Genomic DNA, 23,867 nt, shown 5'->3' on the forward strand with positions numbered 1-23,867 from the left:
TGAGTCCATCTGCAGTCCATCTGCAGATGTTTTAGTTATTAATGTATGCCTTTTTATTAAATTCACTGAAAGACAAGTTGTTACGTTGGTTTGTGTTTTGTTTTAACAGAAACTGCCACCACACTAGGAAACAGCTTGGGTCCATGTTTACTTCCTGTCAGCTGATGTCATTTCATGTCATTCACATCCACTGCAACAGGAAATAAACTGGGACATCTTTAGTATGTTTACGTTTAAAACTGTGAAATGGTCTAAATATTGTAGATTTGTGACATCACAAATGTACAGAAATCCTGACGGCTTGTTTCAAACGCACAGTTTCTGAATAAGGGGTGTGTGTATTTCTCCATGGATTGAGTGTTTTGATAGTTTCACAGTATTTATATATCACTTAAACCTGCTTTATAATATAAAAGACATGAAAATCTCACTTTTTACAATATGGGACCTTTAAGGCGTTATTATCACGTTGACGTTGACAGCCCTAATTGCAACATGTTGATGCAGCTACGTCATGTAACTGCATCCTCTTTGGAGCTGCTTCCAAAAAGCTATTGACTTTGGTTGGTGTGGAAGTGGTTTTATAATAACGTCAGCCTTCAAACAAAAAGAGCAGATTATACATCACACCACAAAGGCCACATACACCTCCATTGTTGAGTTGATTGATCGCAAGGCGAGACACGTCGGGATCTGATACAGCTGAGGGGACAACGATTGATTGATTACATTTCATGTTGATTTTGTGGTAATTAATAAGAGCTGCATGACGTAATGTTGGACAAAAATCTTATCAGTTTTCACAACTCGGGAGAGGTGGAGTCAAATGGGATGCATCACAATCAGATGATTTTAATTAGAGAGTTAATTTTTCTTGGGCTGAAAAACAGCTACTTTGTTTGTACAATTATTATGGCCCGAGCACCGACATCGTTGGGCCAGCAAAGCCCCTGCTGAAACTGTAAGGATTATTATTATTCTTATACCTTAGCATGCCCAAAAAGTTGTTAAATTTGGCACACTTATCAGACGCGGTGAAAAATTTGATATTTAAAGGGTCTCGGGCTAGGGTGTTGCAAAATGGCTCGCTAGCGCCCCCTAGACAGTTGGAAAAATTGAGCCCCTCGCTCCGGTTTCACCTACTTGTATGAAATTTGGCAGACAGATGTCACATGTGGAGACGCACAAAAAAGCCTCTTGGAGGTATGCCCAAAACTCAACAGGAAGTCAGCCATTTTGAATTTAATGTGGGATTTTCTGCCATTTTTAGCGTTTTATAGGCCGCGTACTTTCACAAACTCCTACAGATTTCATCAGATCAACTTGAATTTGGGTCAGGACCATCTAAAGACCTTAAGGATGAAAAGTTATTCAAATGGGGAGTTTTTACTGAACGACCTGACCGTGGCGTGGCGACCATTTTCAGCCATTCGCCATAAAACAGAAAGTTGTTATAACTCAACTGTACATAGTCCAATCTGCCCCAAATTTCTCAGGTATGATGGTGGTCCAGTCCTGAAGACATTTACATGCAAATACATACTCATAGCCCCGCCCCAAGACGTTAGCCGCGCCCCCTTTCATAACTCATGAACCATTTGTACGAAGGGCCCGTTCATCACTGCTCGCAGCTTTAATACTGTTATTATATATGTGGGGACATCAGCCTTTTATTAAATCCTGTATATTTGTGAGTCATGTCGTCCGTCCCTGACCACATCTTTTATTCAGTTAACTGTTCCATTATGTTCTGATAAATTAATTTTGTACTGAAAGGATTAATATGCTGAAAAGGTTCACCTTGCTTGTTACTTTTGTTGTCTTAACCTAAGTAGGTTTGTTGCCTTAACCTAAGTAGTTTTGTTGCCTTAACCTAACAAAGTAGTTTTGTTGTCTTAACCTAAGTAGGTTTGTTGCCTTAAAGTAGCCAAGTTGTTTCCCGTGAAGACAGAAGTTTATTTTGAAAAGACTGGAGCAGAAACTGACTCGTGTGTCACATGTTGCTGGACATTCAGAGGAAAATGCACGAAAATGAGGAATAACATTTTGTAAGATATCTTACAAACCGTTGTATGAGGATACGTTGCACACACACACACACACACACATACACACATACAAAATACATACATGCACACTCACAAAACGGCCATTTGGCACGTCGATTGTTTTGTTTGTGTTCAGTTCAGTCAAGCTTATTCTCCATGGTGGCTGAGCCAGGTGGATTAGTCCTGTGATTACACACACACACACACACACACACACACACACACACACACACACACACACACACACACACACACACACACACACGTATACACACACACACACCTCCTCATTACACTCAGATCCAGTACCCTTCCCTCTCGTTTGTCCCCCAATTTGTGTGTGTGTGTGTGTGTGTGTGTGTGTGTGTGTGTGTGTGTGTGTGTGTGTGTGTGTGTGTGTGTGTGTGTAATGAAGGAGATATGACAGAAGAAGAAAGAGGGGAGTTGATGGAGTTGATTTAGAGAAAGAGGGAGGCGGAGGATAAACAAGTGAAAGGAAGGAGGGCGAGGATGAATTGTGGCTTACGTCACTATAAATTACTCCCAGGGTCTAATAACTGCAGACAGCCAGTACACCCTTTTACCGAGTGTGTGTGTGTATTGAATTAGGAACTGTATTTGTGTGATTGTCTTCGATTGCTTGAGACGCCAGAGACCCAGCGGGCCCTTTAATAAACTGCCTCTCATAATGTTTATCAGGGCTCAAAAGGAATTCTTTATATTCAGTGTCCTTCAAAGCATTTAATGATGTATTTACAAGTATTGTGCTTTTTGCTTCGAGCTAATGCAACTGTAAAATTAGATTTGTGTTGACAGAGTTTTCGGCTTGGTTTTATATGTGAAGACATTTATGATATCATAAGACACACAAATTGTGCCGTTTCATCAGAAAACATTTATTGATTTTATTTTCCGTGCTGTATTTCTGTTGGAGATATCAATCTTAGAATAATGAAAGATTAACCAAAACATGCTAAGCGTTAACGATTCTGTATTTTGTGAATGGAGGTATAAATCTATAAAAATAGATATTTAAAGATGCCATATTGTAAAAAATTTAGATTTTCATTATAAAGCAGTTTTAAGTGATATATAAATACTGTGCAAGTATCGAAACGCTCAACCACAGAGAAATACACACAGCCCGTATTCAGAAACTGATTCTTTGAAACAATTAAGCTGTCAGGATTTCTGTCCATTTGTGATGTCACTAATATACAATATAAAGACCATTTCACAGTTTTAAACAAAAACATTCTAAATGTGTCCCAGTTTATTTCCAGTTGTAGTGTATGTGAATGACATCAGGACAGGAAGTAAAAAATAAAGTTTTTTTTTAACATTACAGCATCAAAACATGTTCCAGTAGAAACACAAAATACGAGTATGATCCTGAAAATGAACATGATACGGGACTTTTCATTTCATTTTTTAAAAAAGGCTCAATAATTTCATAAAACACCTGGGCACTGTAGTTTTTATTAAACGTTACTCAAACAGGAGTAAATAGTAAAAAATGTCTGGGACTATTTTCCGCGGCGAAATAATCCACATTTGGTGCTCTAGTGAGTATTTGTGGCAGCAGGGCAGTGTATGTGGGATTGAGTCCAAATAAAGTACAATATGTGTTCATGGTGATGGAGGAACATGTGTGCAACAGTTTGATGTGGTTTTAATAGTTTTTGGACAACAGTTGAGCTCTATGGTACAGAGGAAGAAGATATATATATGGCTTTGATATACACAATACTTGTTAGTACTGTAGGATCAATTCATTGTTAGCTTTTAGTCTTTCCATGGGATTTGTTGACAATCAGAAAAATATAAAATATCACAAGACACATCCTTTAATATGGATCCTATGCATTCATTTTCATGATGTTTGTTCCCTATACCAGTTATTTCTTGTGAGAGAACTTTTCCATTGCTACATACCGTATGTTCCAGCTTTATTAATAATTTCAGCTTTAATTTAAGTAGACAAAAGCTCATAAAAAGCTAAGACATTTGTATTTCTGAAAGCTTCAGATACCCTGTTTATTCCTCAAATAGATGGAGTAACTATGCGACTGTATATTGTGTGTTAGTGATTGTGCTGTTTAATGTATCATTGAAAACATCTGGTACCGAGTCACGACTCCTTGAAAGTCTTGATTGCGTGTGAGTGTTAAAGTGTGTTTGCAATTAGTGGCTTAAGAGGCAAACAAATCCCTTAATTTGAATACATTACTAGTGTATACTGAATGTATCCTCAGTCCTCAGTGGAGTTTTAACTCTGATGGTTCTTTGGGTTTTGCAGAAGATGAAACTCAAGAAAATAGAAATAGGAATAGAATTCATACATTGCCACTTCACAGAAACTAAATAATTGATGCAGTTTGTGGTTTCCTCACTGTCTGTGTTTTATAGCTGCTTCTCCTGCAGGGGGCAGCACTGAGCTGCAGAGAGGCAGCACTGAGCTGCAGAGAGGCCACTGGCTGCAGCAGTCAGAGGCTGCACATGCATGCATGCACACCCATGAACACACAAATCCTCTAAGTGAATGACACGTGTAACATGCACACACTCAATTTTCCACCAATTTAGCCTCTTAGAATGAATGGGACGTGCTATGAGGGAACATTCACTCCTGCGTCCAGAACCACTGGGCACATAGAGCAGCCTTCATCTTGTTTGACAAAAGTTAAAACCTCAGATATCGTCATCTGCCACAGCTGGGACTCCAAATCCTTTCAAACCCCCTCTTCAGTAGGTCTTAAAGGAATATGTTTACACTGTTCCATATTCCCATATTTCACTAAGAAATGTCCTACACTGCATAGTTAAAAGTTAATGGACACTCAGGGGGAAATGTGCTTTCACACATGAAATTAAAGATTATAAGGCCTTGATGATCAGTAGAACCTGTTCTTTGAATTGTCAAACAGTTATGCTTGAATGTGAATGTCCCTTGAGGGCCACCATAGACTTTAGTAGGTGATTTGTGAGACCTTACAACCAGCCAGTTATTTAAAGTGTCTGCACATGACAGGGGACTTGGCTGTAAACCAAAAAAATGTAAGGCAAGGCAGAAGGAAGAGTGAGGTAGATCCTAGCCTTTAATATTTTTGGTCAAATCATATATCACCCACGTGCATATTCAGGCATCCGCCAAAACCAGGTGAATATTGATAGAGTACATTAAGAGGTGTTTATACATTTTGATAATACCAGTAAATATTGGAATGAACTAATATTACAAGTAAATGCATACAGATCTCAACAGATCTCATGAATAATAGCTATTAGTGGTAAAAATTTCAATGTTTTCGATAATATCAGAAGCTCCATAAGACTTTGACCTTTCTTTTTTTTACAGAAAATTAACTGGAGTCTTGTAACTTCTAGGCTAAATGTGAGACTTCCATTGACAACAGCACAAAAAAGTATTGCATTTACATTTTCCTAAGGCTATAACACCAGTAAATATTGGACCAAACTAAGGCTATAACACCAGTAAATATTGGGCCAATCTAAGGTTAAAATAACAGTAAATATTGGACCAAGCTAAGGCTATAACACCAGTAAATATTGGACCAAACTAAGGCTAAAATAACAGTAAATATTGGACCAAGCTAAGGCTATAACACCAGTAAATATTGGACCAAAACAGAGCTAAAACACCAGTATACTGAACCAAATCAGGCATAAAACTGCAGTAAATATTGGACCAAACTAAGGGTAAAACACCAGTAAATATTGGACCAAACTAAGGCTAAAATAACAGTAAATATTGGACCAAGCTAAGGCTATAACACCAGTAAATATTTGACCAAAACAGAGCTAAAACACCAGTATACTGAACCAAATCAGGCATAAAACTGCAGTAAATATTGGACCAAACTAAGGGTAAAACACCAGTAAATATTGGAATATACGAATATTAAAAGTGAATGCATACAGATCTCCACAGATCTCATGAGTAAATGGCTATTAGTGGTAAATGTTTTCTTGCCAATATGCATCACAAATCTAATCTGACATACTGCTCACACTTGTCCTCTCTTGACTCGCCATGCGTCATCATTGGTCCATCATAGCAGGAAGTAACCCCCTGGCTTCCGTTGTACCTTTCTCGCCGCCAACACCTCTGATTCACACTCAGCTAGTTGCTCATTTAGCCACCAGGGTGAGTGGGCTGCTCTGGCACGGGCAAAGTCACGAAAAGTGGAAAATGATACAACTTTATACAACGGCGTGACTCAGATTGGGATTGGCAGCGTCCAAAGGTCGTCGCGTGCTGCTTTGGTGTCGCTCATTCATCCCACTGGTTTGGATGTTTACTCACTAGCCAAAGCGGGGGAGTCAGTTTTATCTTCACAGATATTAAGAGATAACGAATGCAAAACTAAAGATATCACAAGTGTTGTGGTCATTGATTATGCTTTGTAACGTGGCTGTAATTGTTACTTTTAATTTACAAAACTTCTAATCACAGTTTTGTTTTATTGATGTGACAGATCATTTTTGCCATGATCATTAAAACAGCTCTGCAGTTATGTTGCATTTTTCTTTTCTTCCACAAAATGACAATACTGTCACTCAGACTCAACTTCAACTTCAGTCAGTAACATCCTACATTTCCCAGGATTCCATTCGACAACCCAAAAAGAACAATTTATTGAGCCTCTTAATGATGACCAACCATGATACTTAAAACACAAAACATTACTATACTAAAATCAAATTAATTCAAATAAAAAGTTAAAGCATTACAATAAAACTGACTCTCGCTGCTTTAACATTTGATTATTGGGAACAAAGCTTTAAAGAGCATTATTACCTTAAACCCAGGGTTAGGTTTTTTTTTTTTTTAACAATAATTGAGTTTTGGTACAGATATTGATAGGAGCTGTGTGTTGGATTTAGGGGGATTTACTGGCAGAAATGTAATATAATATTTATAACTATGTTTTCTACAGTGTAGAATCACCTGAAACTAAGAATCGTTGTGTTTTCGTTACCTTAGAATGAGCCGTTTATAGGTAGCAGGTCCTCTGGCAGAGTCCGCCATGTTGCTCCTCCATGTTTCTACAGTAGTCCAGAACGGACAAACCAAACTCTGGCTTTAGAGAGTATTCAGTTGGTTGAAATCTGCAACCACACCACTAGATTTAGACCGTTACACGGTTTTTAAACGTAAACATTCTAAATATGTCCCTGTTTATTTCCTGTTGCAGTGTATGTAAATAACATCAGCTGACAGGAAGTAAACATGGACCCAAACTGTTGCCTAGCAACGCAATTCCATTGCAATTCTGTTGAAATGCACTAAAATGGAGCGTTTAAGACAGAGGGTAAATACAGGTATATTCAGGCAGACAGTATGAGGAAAATAAAGTATTTTTTTAACATTACAGCATGTAAACATGTTCTATTAGAAACACAAAATACAAGTATGAACCTGAAAATGAGCACGATGTGGGACCTTTAAAACTTTGTGGAAATACATTCTAATAGGTTGAAGTTTTTGGTGCTTTATTACCTTGAAAGCAAAGACACTCGGAGGTTAGTTATATTATCTGCATCGACCTTTGTTGTTACTCAGTCGTAACAACAAAGGTCAGTATGGATAATGTCTCCGTGCAGGACGCCTGGTTCATTTCGATAACGACACCCAGAAGGACGCCTAATGTTCGGTTCGGGCCTCGGCGCAGTCGGTAAATCTAGTTTACTGCACGACCTACGCACACACACTTTATTTCAGCCCGGCTTTTCGGAGGGGCAGTGACAGCGTTATTTAAGACAAACATAAATGAGTCTGCTGAGCACTGGGCTAATGGTAACAGTGGCTCATAATCCTGTCCTTCATAAACACACACACAGGTCAGTACTTGGCGTATACAGCTCTAGCTCCAGGCCTATCAACCACATTACATTTCCTCACCAGAGTGTGAAAGACACACAGATGTATTTTTATCATGCGTATATGAAATCAGTGCGAGTCCGTGGGTGATAAAAATGATAAAATATGAGTTTTGTGTGTGGGAGAGAAAGTGTGTGTGTGTCCGGTGATACCAGCTTGTCTAAATCTGCGTCCTCCCTGCTGACACTCCAACGCTCGCAGACGGGAAGGAATTAGTAATATGCCTTAGAGACAAATGAACTTCACGCAACACCTCGCTAATACATGAGTGAATGTGTGTCAGTGTAGAGTAGGTGTTTGTCTGTTGCCTTGTTTGTGTGTAGTATGAATAATATACAGTATATAGACTCAAACTTTTTCGTGAGGATGTGTGTGTGTGAAGCATCTCTCTCCCCGTTGTGAGAGTGGGCGCAGTGAAAGTATCACTCCTGTGTTTTCTCTGTGTCAGCTGGAAGTAACGCTGGCTGTTTCAACCCTCTCTAACCTCTCTTCTCCTCTCTTCCTCTTTGTCAGTGTTACTGAGGTCAAAAGTTGTACCTGACACCAGTGAAGATTCATGTTCATCCCTACTACTGGTATTACTAGTACTGTACATACTGTATAGTCCACGAGCCAGATTTTTTTTAAAGGTCCCATACCATAAAAAAGTGAGATTTTCATGTTTTTTTTATTATAAAGCAGGCTTAAGTCCTATATAAATACTGTGAAAGTATCGAAACGCTCAATCCACAGGGAAATACACACAGCCCGTAATGAGAAACTCTGCATTTGAAACAAGCTGTCAGGATTTCTGTCCATTTGTGATGTCACAAATATACAATATTTAGACCCTTTACACAGTTTTAAACGTAAACATTCTAAATGTGTCCCAGTTTATTCCTGGTTTTCAGTGTATGTGAATGTCATCAGCTGACAGGAAGTACACATGGACCCAAGCTGTTGCCTAGCAATGCAATTCTGTTGCAATTTCGTCGCAATTCGCTAAAACGGAGCGTTTAAGACAGAGGGTAAATACAGGCATATTTAGGCCTACATTATGAGGAAAATAAAGTTTTTTTTGAGCATTACAGCATGTAAACATGTTCTAGTAGAAACACTAAATACAAGTATTAACCTGAAAATGAGCATTATATGGGACCTTTAAAAAATCGCAATATATGGCATTGCTTACAGTATCGCAATATATTGCAATATATCGAATCGTGACCCCTGTATCATGATACGTATCATATCGCCCGATTCTTGCCAATACACAGCCCTAATTATATCACAGCTATGAACCAATCACATTGCTTGATTTGAGCTACTACCCGTTTTTATAACTGCTGTATATACATACGTACAAGGACTGCACATGACGATAAAGAGCTTGAACGTGGCTCTATCAACACCAGTGTTGTCGGTTTGATTCCCACTTGGCTCCAAACCATGCATGTTACAATGCTTTAAAGATATTAAAACCATTCCTCTAAAGTCAGTTGTTCACAAACACTTTTTTCTGCCGTGACCTCCTTTTGTAAGCCAGAAACATTTTCAGTTCCCAAGTTGAATTTGATTCAAATAACATCATCCAGAACATTTACTGCATTTCACACACGTTTCTCATTAGCTTCTTGCTTAGTTCCAGACATCTGAATCGCTGCCCTCATCTCCAGTTTTTCAGATTCGAATAGGTCTGGTGTTGTTCTCGCTGACAGCTGTTTCCTCGGTTGGAAAATGAGCCAATCAGACGATAGTAGGCAGAATTAAGAATGTGGACTCCATCTGTTGGTGGTTTGGCTTCTAAAACTTTGTTTTAGACACAAACAACACAAGGCTCCCCAGCTATAGTGGCATTGACCTTGAGAGCAAGATAAACTCCCTCATATTTTGGATTTGAAGTGTTTGCTTGATGAGCATCACCTGTTCTGCTTTTCCTTGACTGAAGTTCGTCCATCTTGTACTTAACGGTCCCATAATGTGCTAATTTTCAGGCTCATGCTTGTATTTTGGGGTTCAACTAGAACCTATTTACATTCTTTAATGTTCAAAAAAACTTTTACTTTCCTCATACTGTCTGCATGAATATGCCTGTATGTACCCGCTGTCTGGAATGCTCCATTGCAGCGCATTTCAACGAAAAAAAAAAAAAAGAATTCATCAGAATTTCGTTGCTAGGCAACAGCTTGTGTCCATCTTTACTTCCTGTCAACCGATGTCTTTCACAGTCACTGCAACAGGAAATAAACTGGGACACATTTAGAATGTTTATGTTTAAAACCGCGAAATGGTCTCCATATTGTAGATTTGTGACATCACAAATGGACAGAAATCTGAGTTTTCTGAGCATTTTGATGCTTTTACAGTATTTATATAGTATTTAAACCTGCTTTATAAATATTATACTTGAAAATCTCACTTTTTACGTTTCACGTTTTGCTTACTGTTTTACTTACCCAGGTGAACAATTCTACTTTAGGTTAAAGATGAATATGGCACATATACATAAGAATCATAAATTTAGATTTTTTACTGATTTACCCAGAGACCCAAATTTCTTTAAAAGGAGAAAATTGGTTTTAAGTCCTTCAAAATGATTAAAACACACTTTGAAAACACAATTTGTAGTGCCCTTGGTATTTTAGACTCCAATATTGACCTGGGTATTTATCCAATGATGTTGAAAATTTGAAATAAAGTGCAATGACACAAAAAATGATGAGCCTCTTTTGCAAGAGAAGCTATTTCGTACGTAATCGTAAACAAGCATGTTGTGGGGATCAAACCTGTGATCTTCTACTTGACATTCGTGTTCACTTTTTCCTCTGAACAGGAACCATCCTGTCACTGCAATGCATTTCTCTCCAGAACCATCTTTTCCATTTACTCTAAAGGACTGTGGAGATCTTTTTTTCCTAAATCTGCCCAGTGATTCCCAGAGGCTTGTGTCTCTCTTCCATCCAATCCCTCCATCTTCCTTTCTTTTCATGTCACCGCGGTTACATAAGGGAGGAAGGAGGAAAGAGTGACATCTCCGCTGAGGAGGACTGAGTGTGCTCCGTGTAAATGTGTGTGTGCATCACTACTGTTCAACTTTTAATCAGGAATTAATTGTTAACCTCAAAGGAAACTAGTGTTCCCCCGAAGACTCCTCCATCTCTTGTATCCGTCAAGGCAGTCTGTGGCATCAGCTCGCAGATTTGAAAGTATGTTGAGGTTAGAAAATGCAGAATCAAACCATGATATAGGCTACCTGTTTTAAAAACAGCAATAATAACCTTGGCCTTTTCCTTACACGTCAGTATAGGATCCAACCTGTACAGTTTGGTCAGCCATGGTTAAAGGTGATAACTTTCAGCCACTAGATGTCACATTCTCCCTCCCCCGTTCCATTGCATTCACTTCACAACAAGTCGTTGCCAGACACTTAACGTCAATCTCAGCCATTTATCTGTTTGTTCCACACTAACTGACGACACAGAGACACCACATGATACCAATGTTGTTTGACTATTGGCTCACAAGCCTTGTTAGAAGCGGGAACTGAACGTCACACATCTCACAGAGATAAACAAAACATTCAAATAAAAAAAAAAGAAAATTCAGGAAAAGTCATACTTTAATTCGGCACCATTCTAAAGACTCTGTGGGTGTATTACAATTTTTTCTTATAACCTCTTTTTTTTCATTTTCTATTCTAATAGGCCAGTAATTATATTTTTTACCGTTTTTTCAGGTGGGAACTCTCATTTAAGCAGAGCATGCAATTTATTTAAATATTTTTGACCAAAAAGTTATATTAATGATTTATCTTGGAAAATATTCCCCACTGGCCATTTGTCGGTTATTTAAATGATACCCTACCATCAGGATTGCTGGGTTAGGGGTTCAATTCACTCTGGAGGTAACTTTATTACTTCTAAAACTAGTCTTGTAGTCATTTAGTTACAACTATATGAGTTAAGTTATTCTTATCAGACATGTTTTTGATCTTGCCCTACCTGATCACTAGTGTAGTGAATGGTTTACTGGTTGACACTGAAATTGCTTTAATTAGCATATAGTTAGCATAAGTTGAGTTTATTTAGGAAGAAGAGCAGAGGGTATTATCACTGTGATAGCACTGGAACTTACTGGTGAAAAACAAAGAGAAGGGGATGCTTAACTCAATAGAACTGAATAACAGAAGCAAATTGGACCTATCTATCAAAAACTGTGTCTGCTGAACCCAGCGTGTTATCAGCTTAGCCGACAGAGAGGCTAGCTGCTCAGACTGTGACACGGCTATTTTCTTATGTTGTTTCATTAACCGGTACGTGGATTGAACTAAACATTTGTCATGATAATAACATGATTTAAAATAGGTGTGACGGGGGCAGAATTGTAACAGCTAACTGTGTCTACTCAAAGTAGCAAAGTGTGTTATCATTGTAGCCGACAGAGAGGCTAACTGGCGTTGTCAAGCTGCTCAGAGGCCAGCTGAATTAGATCACTTTTTAGCTATGCTACTCAGACTGTGAGTCAGCTATTATCTTATGTTTCCAGAATTGTCTTAACATGTCAGCATTTAGCCATACATTCCTCATGATAACTTGTAAAAAATAGTGGGTTGTGACCAAGTTTGCCAATATAGCTAGCTAGCTGATGTTAGCTAGCCAGCACAGCCAGTTTCCTTGAAGTACACTTCAATGTAGTGCACTTTGTGCACTCTGTACTCACTTGAGTAGTGTGTAAATTTCAACGGGGTAGTGTAGTCTCAAATCGAATACTCTGCGGCGCACTGACCAGAAATGACGATCGCAAAATTTGGCCGTGGCTCGTTACCCGCAAAAATATCTTCTGAAAAAAAATGAAAGCAGAGTAGAAATTACGTTTCCAACGTCGTCGCCTACGCCTACGATGTGTTCTCCTGTTGGCTGAAAATGCACCGGTATGTTTACGTATTGTATTGTTTTATTCTGTTATCTACGTATGTTTGAATAGTGGTCGTGGCTCCGCCCCTTCTGCTACGTAGCCAAGATGACGACAGTTGAGTGTGGAAAGTGTCCAGCGTTACACATTCAACGATCTGACCGTTTTGAGTACAACATCCGGGTACTTTGAGTGCACTGCATTTTGCCGTACTTCCCAGTGTGAACGCACTTATGCACTCAAAGTAGTAAGTGTAAGTACAGAAGTACGCGGATTGGAACACACTCCTTGAGTAGCCCATGTCTCAAGAGAGCAAAACCAGATCTTTTTCAATTGCGCAGCACAATTTGATGTATATTTTCCAGGCTACTTTATTGTAGTGAACCCCTGTCTTGTTTTTCATACATCAGTGGTGTGAAACTTTATACCATTGTCCTATTTTCTAGCATCACTATCGCTCAAAAGCAGCATATTTCCTCAGAACCTGCCCCCTGATTGGCACATCATGGACACGGTACTTTGAATTTTCTCCCTTCTGAAGTGACAGGCTGTCTTCTTTTATGGTTTGTGCCAGGTCGTCTTCCTCTTATGTCTTAGCTGTCATGGCTGATGAAGAGACGTAGTGTTGAGGAGGAGACATGGAGCTGTACGACACAAAGTCCACAGTCCTGTCATTTAATCTTCATGTCCTGCTGACATCCAGCTTTGTGGGGGTTTCCTATTGGTTTCTAATGGCACCGTATGATCTGCCATTGCACTGCAGCAGTGGTGGTGTGTTTTTGGACTAGAGCCTGAATCCTGCGAGGCTTCCAGTCTGTGAAAACCTTGTTAGATAGACGACGACTCCTTGCTGTGTTGATGTGCAGTGAGAAACAGTGAGAAATTCTTAGCACTCAGTCACAGAAACAGTGATGTCTCAAAGGTATGACAGTAACTAATGTAGTTAACGCTCCCTCCATCTCTCTCTCTTTATCGTGTATTTACAGTCATTTGTGCCACATTTTCAGAACCTCCTGAGGCTTGCGTGACTTAAACACATATTACTTAACAATCACTAAAACACAGATGCACACTCTCACCCACACAAGATCATATATTTAACTTTTTTAAAGTCCCACATCTTCAAAAGCTCCATAATTGATTGAGCAACTGTGAAGCTAGAGTAGCTATATGTGTCCTCCAATCTGTGGTAGGGCACACGGCTGACATTTAAGCTGTATCTTTAACTATTACTTTAAAGAAACCATTTTAGTTTGCCTACATGTGTTTTCAAGATGCTTTCAACTGTCACTCTGGGAAGTTTAGTGCCACTGATCACACACTTTTAGAACCTTTGACCTTTTGTGTCATCATCATATCCAAAATCACATTAAAGAGCACCTTCAGGCGTTTGTTACAAATGACTCTGATATTAATTTGTTCTAAATATCCATCTAAAAACAAACAAGCACCACAAAAGGTTGCAAAAAGAATTTAGTCCATCTCAAAAATGTACAATTTGTCTTGACATTTTGCCCGTATTAAACTTTACTGTAGACTTGAACACATCATCTGCTTCCACCATTTTTATGTAGCTGTAGAAAACCTGAAGTGCTTTGCTTTTACTAAGGCTGGGACATTTTATTTCTTCAGTTCCCTGAAGCGATCTGAAGAGTGCATCCTTTTTTTATTGTAAACAATGAGAAAAGGAAGCCAGTGGTTTGAAAAGATGTTCCCAACGAGCACTCAACCCCACATCACATCTCTTAGGGACAAACTATCTCTCAGTGGTTGGAGTATTTTTCATTTTCCCCATCTACTGGAGGTCGCAAAGGTTAGGAAACATGTACTCCAGTAGCCACAATCGGGGCGTAACCTTTGAAAAACTTGAGACTACGCTGACCTTTTGGTTGTGTGACCCATTTGTCTCCGAACACAGTGTAAGGAATTGTGCCGAATCTAACCTCTGCATGATACTTATTTTATTACACAATCACATATAGTGTTACTTAAAGTGCTCAAGCGTGAGCCAGCATCTGACAGAAGGTCTGTTGTGTATGCTTAAGATATCAAAGGACCAAATTCCCAATAAATAACTGACGCTGCAACCTTCTGATGCACCCATTTTGAATGTTATCAGCCCATTTAAATGGCTGTTATGAGGTGTTATCACGGCCATTCTAATGCTTTAGATGGGGCAAACTGCACCTAACCACACATTGTAAAAGTGAAAGTGAAACAGTCTTAGTTTTAAACACGTGTTAACCTTAAAATAGGTTTATTTGTTAATTTCGACGTTATTTACGTTACCTATGTTAAGTTGAGTTACGTTATGTATGTTACATTATGTACGTTACATTATGTACGTTGCGTTACTTATGTTACCAACCCGAACTCACTCCCAACTCATGAAATACCGCCGATTTGGCAGCGCCCCACCCTTTAGCTACAGTATGTGACAAACCAGGCTTTCAGCTAACTCCAATTTAAGCCCACCCACGGCTTCATTCAATGGTCGGAGCAAGTGACGTATTGTAAAGAGCAAAGGAGACACACAGGGCGGGAGTAGATGGGTCAAACTAACACAAGACTTTCAACCAGGAGATCGGTGTTCATGTCCAGTGTGAAACTAAAAGTAACGTTGACTTATTTTGTCACGTGAGTCTTCGGTATCATCAGTCCTGTGAGTCCTGTGAGTCCTGTGAGTCCTGTGAGTTGTTAGTCATGTTGACTCGTCGGTATCGCCAGTCCCGTGAGTTGCTAGTCAAGTGAGTCGTTAGTGTCATCAATCCCGTGAGTCATGAGAGTCACTAGTCAAGTGAGTCATTAGTGTCATCAGTCCTGTGAGTCATGTGAGTCGTTAGTGTTGTCAGTCCGTGAATCGCTAGTCAAGTGAGTCGTTAGTGTCGCCAGTCCCGTGAGTCATATGAGTCGCTAGTCAAGTGAGTCGTTAGTGTCATCAGTTCCGTGAGTCATGTGAGTCGCTAGTCAAGTGAGTCGTTAGTGTCATCACTGCCGTGAGTAGCGTGAGTTGCTAGTCAAGTGAGTCGTTAGTGTCGTCAGTCCCGTGAGTCACGTGAGTCGCTAGTCAAGTGAGTCGTTAGTGTCCTCAGTTCCCTGAGTCATGTGAGTCGCTAGTCAAGTGAGTCGTTAGTGTCGTCAGTCCCGTGAGTCGCTAGTCAATTGAGTCGTTAGTGTCGTCAGTGCAGTGAGTCATGTGAGTCGCTAGTCAAGTGAGTCGTTAGTGTCATCAGTGCCGTGAGTCGCTAGTCAATTGAATCGTTAGTGTCGTCAGTGCAGTGAGTCATGTGAGTTGCTAGTGAAGTGAGTCGTTAGTGTCATCAATGTCGTGAGTTACGTGAGTCGCTAGTCAATTGAGTCGTTTGTGTCGTCCGTGCAGTGAGTCATGTGAGTCACTAGTCAAGTTAGTCGTTAGTGTCATCAGTGCCATGAGGTACGTGAGTCGCTAGTCAAGTGAGTCGTTAGTGTCGTCAGTCCTGTGAGTCATGTGAGTCGCTGAGACTACTATCTGTGCAGGAACAATTCATTCACCTAAAGTTTATCATTAAATATGCTATTTCAAATACACAGATCCTGTTTTAAATGATAAAGTGGAATTTCCTGTATTTCTCAAAGTGCCAACAACAGCTCAACTTAATGTTTGAACGTATGTTGGAAGTTATTTTGCATACAGGCAAAAATAAATAGTCCTAAAAAAATACAGTAAAGTAGGTGCAAAAGTTTGTTTCCCTGCTTAAAATACTGCAGACTGAAAAAAAAGTATAATCTGCTGGGTGAGCCTCGGCTTCAAACTCAAGTTCCCTAATGGGATATTTAGCTTGCAGCGAGGCTCACAACACAATACATACATCCCATAAACACAGATTAGCTTCAGAAAGAAACAATGGGAAAGAAAGTGCAGCAGACTTAGTCCAAATAAATGTGTTTAAGGTTCCAAATGAAGTAGCATAGGCTCCATGGTGGGAACATATGTCTATGCTACAGTTACGTTATAAATCATGCATGACTGCCTTTGTTCTCTTCTCTTGCGGCTGATGCTAACTGACGTGCAAGTCTGTATCATAAACAGTAGCACTCTCTCTGGTGGGAGACGATTGTGTGAAAGCAGCTTAGGAAGATGAAGCCGGTAGCTGGGAGGGTGAAATTGTGATTCCACACCGTACGGCGGGTTTTTGTGAGGAGGAGACGGCTGCTTCAGAGCAAACAAGACGCGATAGTGCCGGTTGGATTCACAGCAGAATAACCGTCTGTCTGTCTGCCGGGAGTGTTCTTTAAAATTTTAACCTCTTTTTTTTTTTTCAACTTCAAATCAAGAACTTTCTCCGCATCCCCCCCCCTCAGAGTTATGGCGTTTAGCTGAGGAGCTCAACCAAATCAGGTTACTGAGTGGTAGTTGGTGCGTCAGTGTCTTGCTCAGGAACACACTGACATGGATAAATTTACATTTCTGTTACAGGAAAATCTATCTCAGGGTAAAGGAGAGATCACCCTGCCTTTATTTTGCTACCAAAAGTGCTGTAGAAGATTATATAATGTTAAAATAAATTGAGGCCTGGATGTACCTAAATAACTTATTCAGGTTTATTTTTAGAGCCATTTTATTTATACTGTACAAAACAGAAGGTACATGCACATTAGTATCCTGTCCTCTTATTTGAGACATGACATTTAAGTGGAACCCATTGACCCCCTTTACACCTGGCATTAAATTGTGTCTCATTTCCAGATCGTATCTAGATTAAGGCTGTCAAAGTTAAAACGATAATAATGCGTTAACGCAAATGTCTTTTAACGCCACTAATTTCTTTGATGCATGTACACAACTTGTGATTTTTAGGTTGTAGCAGGCTCACTTTTAAAGCTATCTAGTGAAGATACTGGTTTCATATGAAATAAAAAACCTAGTGAATCCATCGGTACCAACCATGTCATACTAGCTTGGTGAGAAGGAGGTTAAATAACGCTCCAAACTTGCGCTAAATTTTGGCGAGGAAAAACTGTCATGTCCATTTTCAAAGGGGTCCCTTGACCTCTGACCTCCACATATGTGAATGAAAACGGGTTCTATGGGTACCCATGTTGGGATGCAGTTTGCCATGTTATGATTGGAGCATATTGTCATTGTTTTGTGTTCATTGATTTTCAATAATAAATGTATACAGACATTTGCATAAAGCAGCATATTTGCCCACTCCCATGTTGATAAGAGGATTAAATACTTGACAAATCTCCCTACGATTAATGGCGATTAACTATGGACAATCATGCGCATAATTAAATATTTGAATCGATTGACAGCCCTAATCTAGATATGATTTAACCGAATTGCGTTTACACCTGGTATCAATATGTGTCTCCTGTGTCCACATTGAGATCCGATCTGCTCTGTCTGAAAGGGCTGAGAGGAAGCATCCGGAGGCTGCGTTATGCACAGGCTTGCTGTCGGGCACTGCTGGAGAGGCGGAGCTGGAAGTAGGCTCATTTTCTCATAGACTTCTATACAACCAGACTTCTTTTAGCAACCAGAGGAGTCGCCCCCTGCTGGTGCAGGTTTAATGCTCTTCAGCATTGGCTTCACTTTTCAGACCAACAGGTTTCACCTAAAAAGAAGCTAATGTGTCCCATCTAGGGAAGCACCGATACCACTTTTTTCAGACCGAGTACAAGTACTTACATTTGAGTACTCTCTGGTACCGAGTACCGATACGAGTACTTCTCTGCGCCAAAAGACACTCGTTAACAGCCAGCTGGAGGGCGTGAGCGACACACGGCAGGCTGGGGAGTCCCGCATACGAGGCGGTGCGCCACGACCGGCTCTAGGTCGGCCTGGAAAAGCTCGGGGCAAAGGTGCTTCCTGGGGCCGTGTACAAAGACTTTCCTTAGTGTGCCCCAACCGCGTCGTCGTGCCCCCAGGGCGGGGATTAGGCCCACATGAAAAGGGCCAGGGGCGTCAGGGGTCTGCGGTGATGTCTGCAACCCACCCGACCCGTCTTGAAACACGGACCAAGGATTCTAACGCACACGTGAGTCAGAGGGTGCAAGCAAAACCCTGTGGCGCAATGAAAGTGAGGGCCGTGCCGCTTGAGGTGGGATCCTGGCCCCGCGGGGTCGGGCACACCACCGGCCCGTTTGCCCGCACCGTCAGGGAGGTGGAGCGTGGGCGCGTGCGATATGACCCGAAAGATGATGAGAGAGGTCAGCGTCAGTGGTATCGGTGCCGTTGTATCAGAGTCGTTTTGTGAGTACGAGTATCGGTATCGGTGCATCCCTAGTCCCATTTATGTTTTTTTTTTGCAAGACGATATTAGTGATTCTGCAGACTTGTTAATAGCGAGTAGGTTGACTAATTCTCACTAGGAAGTGGACGAATTCTCATCTCACTTTTGCAGTAATGCTGTTTATCTTCTGTGTCTTACTCTACGACCTCTCACTTGACCTTGATTAACCATGTGACCATCAGAACTACTACTAATAATGAATTTCAGTGACAGAAAGTTTCTTTTAAAAGCCTCAACAGCTCCGTCGGACACCATGCGACTGCTCTCGCATGTGGGGATTGCCTGCGTTTGTTCGTCATGTTCTATCAGCTGCTGGATGTGTCAAACGGTTTCATCAGCGCTGATTCAAAGCAGCGCCTCATTCATGTTGACGCTGAATGGCCATTTGCGATCGCTCCGACTGATTTGTTTTGATTGTCTGTTTGCGTTTGAGGTTTGATAGTGACGGGCCGACGTCTTTTAGCCTCCCTCCTTTCTGCCCTCATCCCTCTGTTCTCCTCCCTTTAAATGTCTCCACCTCCTCCCACTCTTGTTCTTCTTTCTCTCCCTAATGCCACAATCACAATTTGTCTTTTTTCCCTCTCATACCTCCCTGCCCTAATCCCTCCTTCTCCCTACCTCCCTCTCTATCTCCTCCCCTCTTCCTCCCACTCCTTTTTCCCTCCTAATTAAGCGCTCCCTCTCACCCCTCCAAATCTGTTCTTCCCGTCCATCCCTCTCTCCCTAATCCCTGTTTCTTTTTTATCCCTCCCTCCTTCCTTTCTTCCTCGGTCCTTGTTCTCCCTGACAACACACTGCGTTATGTAATCTGCGTCTCTGGGTATTAGTTATGCAAATTCATACGTTTTTATTTACGTCTCTCTCTCCATCCCTTCTTTTCTCCTCTATATTTTCTTTCTCTTTCTGCCTCATCTTCATCATTCCTCTCTTTTGTCCCCCTCTCTCTCCTCCTCTTTCCCTCCTTTCCCGCCTTCATCTTTCATCTCCCCTTCCTCTCCATCCACCTTCATCTCTATCATCCCTGTCACCCCTTATTTCATCCCTCTCTTGTCCTTCTTCTTCCCTTTCTCTCCTCCTTTCCCTTCCTCAATAATCCTATTTCCCGTCCTTATTTCACTTCTCCTCCCTCCATCCATCACTTCCTCTCAACGTTTTTTTTTCCCTCCTCCCTCTCTTTCCTCCAGCCACCAGCGGTCTAGAGGCGGAGAGCGGCAGGCGCGGCGGCAGCAGCCACGGCGACGGCAACCACAGCAGCAGCAGCGGCGGCGGCGGCGGAGGAGGAGGCAGCAGCAGCAGCGGCGGCGCGGCCCACTTCAGGTCTCCATGGCAACAGAGCGTGAACGTGTTCGGCTCGTGGAGCAGGCCGGAGTGTGTCGAGGAGCTGCACCAGCAGGCGCAGCTCAACCTCCAGAGCCTGCTGCAAGGTAAGGGTGGATGGAGAGGGAAAAGACGGAGGGATTGGACGGATGGATTGAAGGCGTGCGTGCGTGCGTGTGTGTGTGTGTGTGAGAGAGAGAGTGTGTGTGTGTGTGTGTGTGTAGGGGGGGGGGGGCGAGAGTGTGTGTGCTGAGTGGGTGGGAAAGGCGTGGAGGCAGAAGCGGAGGCGGGTGGGAGTGTTTACATGCGTGTGTGGCGTTGGACTGCGCTGATATGGGTGTGTGTCTCGCTCGCCTTAAAGGTGTGTGTGTGCGTGTGTGTGTGTGTGTGTGTGTCTGTGTGTGTGTGTGTGTGTTTTAGCATGGATACGTTTGAGAGGGCGTGTGTGTGTTTTCCCTCGCTATCTGGTGTTTATATTCTACTGAAGTGTGTGTGTGTGTGTGTGTGTGCGTGTGCGTGCGTGTTAGCTCGTAGGGACGCTGATGGTGATGGTGTGTGTTGGATTCACCTTGCAGCGTTGTTATTTAAGGTAGTACTTTGTGCATGTGTGTTGGATAGGATGAACACTGTTGATGTGTGTGTGTGTGTGTGTGTGTGTGTGTGTGTGTGTAAAGAGGCGTTCAAAGACGTCTGTTTACATTGTAGTTAGTCGTCAGAGGTCGTAACTCTGCCTTTTGTTTTTGTTTTTGAAGGTGGAACGCTGTCATTCGGGTGTTCAACCTCTCTCTCCGGGTGTGTGCGTGTGTGTGTGTGTGTGTGTGTGTGTGTGTGTGCAAATTAGCACTCAAGGGAACTAGGGTTTCCATTTGTTCTCAGGTAATACTGTTTCTCTGCTAGTTGCCTCTCTCTCTTTCTCTCTCTCTCTCTCTCTCTCTCTCTCTCTCTGTGTGACTCATGCTGTCTCGCCCTTTGCCCGGCTCTTCCATTAAAACGATCGCTGTGGGTTTTTAGCTGAATGAACAGGGGGGGGGGCTGAATGGCAACTTTGAACAAACACCTGAGGGAATGAATGAACAAATGAACGTCTTAACACATTTACATTTCACGGTTCATGTGTTTCCATTCTATTGATTTCGGAGATATTTGATATTTCTTCAGAGTTAAAGGCTGGCGTCATTTTTATGCTTCAGTGTTTTCAGCTTGTCCATCCATCCCATTCTCGTGATAACTCAGGAACGCCTGGAGGGAATCTCTTCAACTTTGGCACAAACGTCCACTTGGACTTAAGGATGATAGATTTTGGTGGTCAAAAGTCAAAGGTATTCACACGATTCACAGCTTCCTAGGGATGCACCGATACCGTATCGGAAGTCGGGTCGATACTGACTCAAATAGCTGGATCAGGTATCGGTGACAATGGGGCCGATCTACTCAATTCTATTCTATGTTTATCTACTATATACGGGTCTGCCGCATACGCCAAATTCGGGTAAATTGTTGGCAGTGGCGGGTAGGGAAAACGCTAGAGATGAGACCAGAGAACCGGTTCCTAGTTGTCCGCTTTCTTGGCATCTCATGCCTCCGTGACTATCGACTCATGCCTCCGTGACTATCCAACAGTTACTCATGCACAATGACGCGTAAGCACGCTGTATCATGTTTCAGTTTGTTTGGGACCAGAGACACGGCGGAGAGGAAAAAAAAGTGCTCAACAACGTGACGCTATTAAACCTGAGGGGACGCACCCTATTTTACCCTGATAATTCTACACTGTGAACAACAAAACTGTGTTTAAATCAGCAGGAGGAGAGTTAGCTGTTGGCAGCCGTTAGCAGCACAGTCCTGCTTGGTTAAATAGTGGAGCTACTAACGTTAACGGAGGTACCATCAAGTTATTATTATAATGCGTTCAAAGTCTGCTCAGGAAAAATGACTATTGGGCGAAGGTTAATTACAACGTTATCATGATGTGTTCAAATTCAATCTTGTAAAATGTAGTTTTGGCGACAAACCTGAATAAATCCAGTTGTTTGAAGATGTTTTCACATCAATATTAAATAGATATTAGAGAGAGAATTATGACCTGTTTAACTTCCTAACACTAGCTCTAAGCAGCTTGCAAAGATTTTTTTAATCAAAGCAAATATTTAAATAATCATAATCATTTTAATTGTGTGTTTTTATGCAAATAACCACTATAGATGACAATAACATAATGCAGTACAGTACAGTACTGTGTACAGTATCCTCCCTGCACCAAAACATAGTGCTCCCCCAGAAGCCATCAAATACGGATTGAATCAGAATATTTCGTTAGATAAAAACATGTTCTGAATTTTGGTAATTATTGCATCTATCTTTTTTTTCCAATACATTTTGACTTTTGGACTTTACAACTCTAGAGTTATTGGAAAAGTTTGGGTCCGGAAGTCAGAAACAAGCCTACGCAGCCGCCACTGGACTCTCCACAAATAATATAATACTAATAATATAAGTGTAGCCTGATCTTTATCTGCAACTGTGCACAAATACCGGGTTTAAACAGAATGTGGCCTACTAAGTAGCAAAAGAATATATCTTTTTGAGTAGTTTTATATCCAGACTTTTGTGTAAATCATCCTATTAGTGTGTTATTATGATTTTAGTTATACATGTGCAAATCAAATTTTGACAACGTCAGAGTAGACAAATCCTGACGCACCCCCTGTGATCTTTGACGCCTCCCTAAAGGGGGCCCGGACCCCAGGTTGGGAACCACTAATCTACTTAACAACTCTTTGTAATAACTCGTATTTTGAAAATATACATGGCATATACTAGGGATGCATCGATACCGATACCAGTATCGGGTATCGGGTCCGATACTGTGCTCATGTACTCGTACTCGTACTCATGTACTCGTACTCGTACTCATGTACTCGTACTCGCAAAACGGCTCCGATACAACGGCACCGATGCCACTTTATAGCAGCGCGATGTTAACCTCTTCTCACCATCTTTCGGGTCCTCACGCTCCACCTCCCCGTCGGTGCGGGCGAGACGGGCTGGTGGTGTGCCCGACCCTGCGATGCCGGGATCCCACCTCAGCTGGCACTCACTTTCATTGCGCCACGGGGTTTTGCTTGCACCCTCTGACTCACGCGTGCGTTAGACTCCTTGGTCCGTGTTTCAAGACGGGTCGGGTGTGTTGCCGACATCGCCGCAGACCCTTGGCGCCTTTTACGTGGGCTGCGGCACCGGGAGCAGGGGGCGAGGTCCGGGCGGGGGGCGCCGTAAAGCCGCGAGCCACCTTTCGCCCCTAGCCTTTCCAAGCCGACCTAGAGCCGGTTGCGGCGCACCGCCTCGTATGCGGGACTTCCCAGCCTGCCGTGTGTCGCTCACACCCTCCAGCTGGCTGTTAACGAGGGTCTTTTGGCACAGAGAAGTACT

The 23,867-nt window shown here is 41.7% G+C and overlaps 1 protein-coding gene across 4 annotated transcripts in view; it reads left to right on the forward strand.

Moving 5' to 3' along the window:
• Positions 1-23,867, forward strand: part of nhsl2 (NHS-like 2) — a 244,198-nt gene that overhangs the window by 141,326 nt on the left and 79,005 nt on the right. For all 4 annotated transcript variants that reach the window (XM_074623120.1, XM_074623121.1, XM_074623122.1 and 1 more), the window contains exon 2: positions 20,306-20,545. In XM_074623120.1, coding sequence (XP_074479221.1) covers positions 20,306-20,545 — 240 coding nt within the window. The remainder of the gene's footprint in view (positions 1-20,305; positions 20,546-23,867) is intronic.

Source organism: Sebastes fasciatus, chromosome 22, assembly GCF_043250625.1.
Source record: "Sebastes fasciatus isolate fSebFas1 chromosome 22, fSebFas1.pri, whole genome shotgun sequence".
In the NCBI taxonomy this organism is placed as follows: Eukaryota; Metazoa; Chordata; class Actinopteri; order Perciformes; family Sebastidae; genus Sebastes; species Sebastes fasciatus.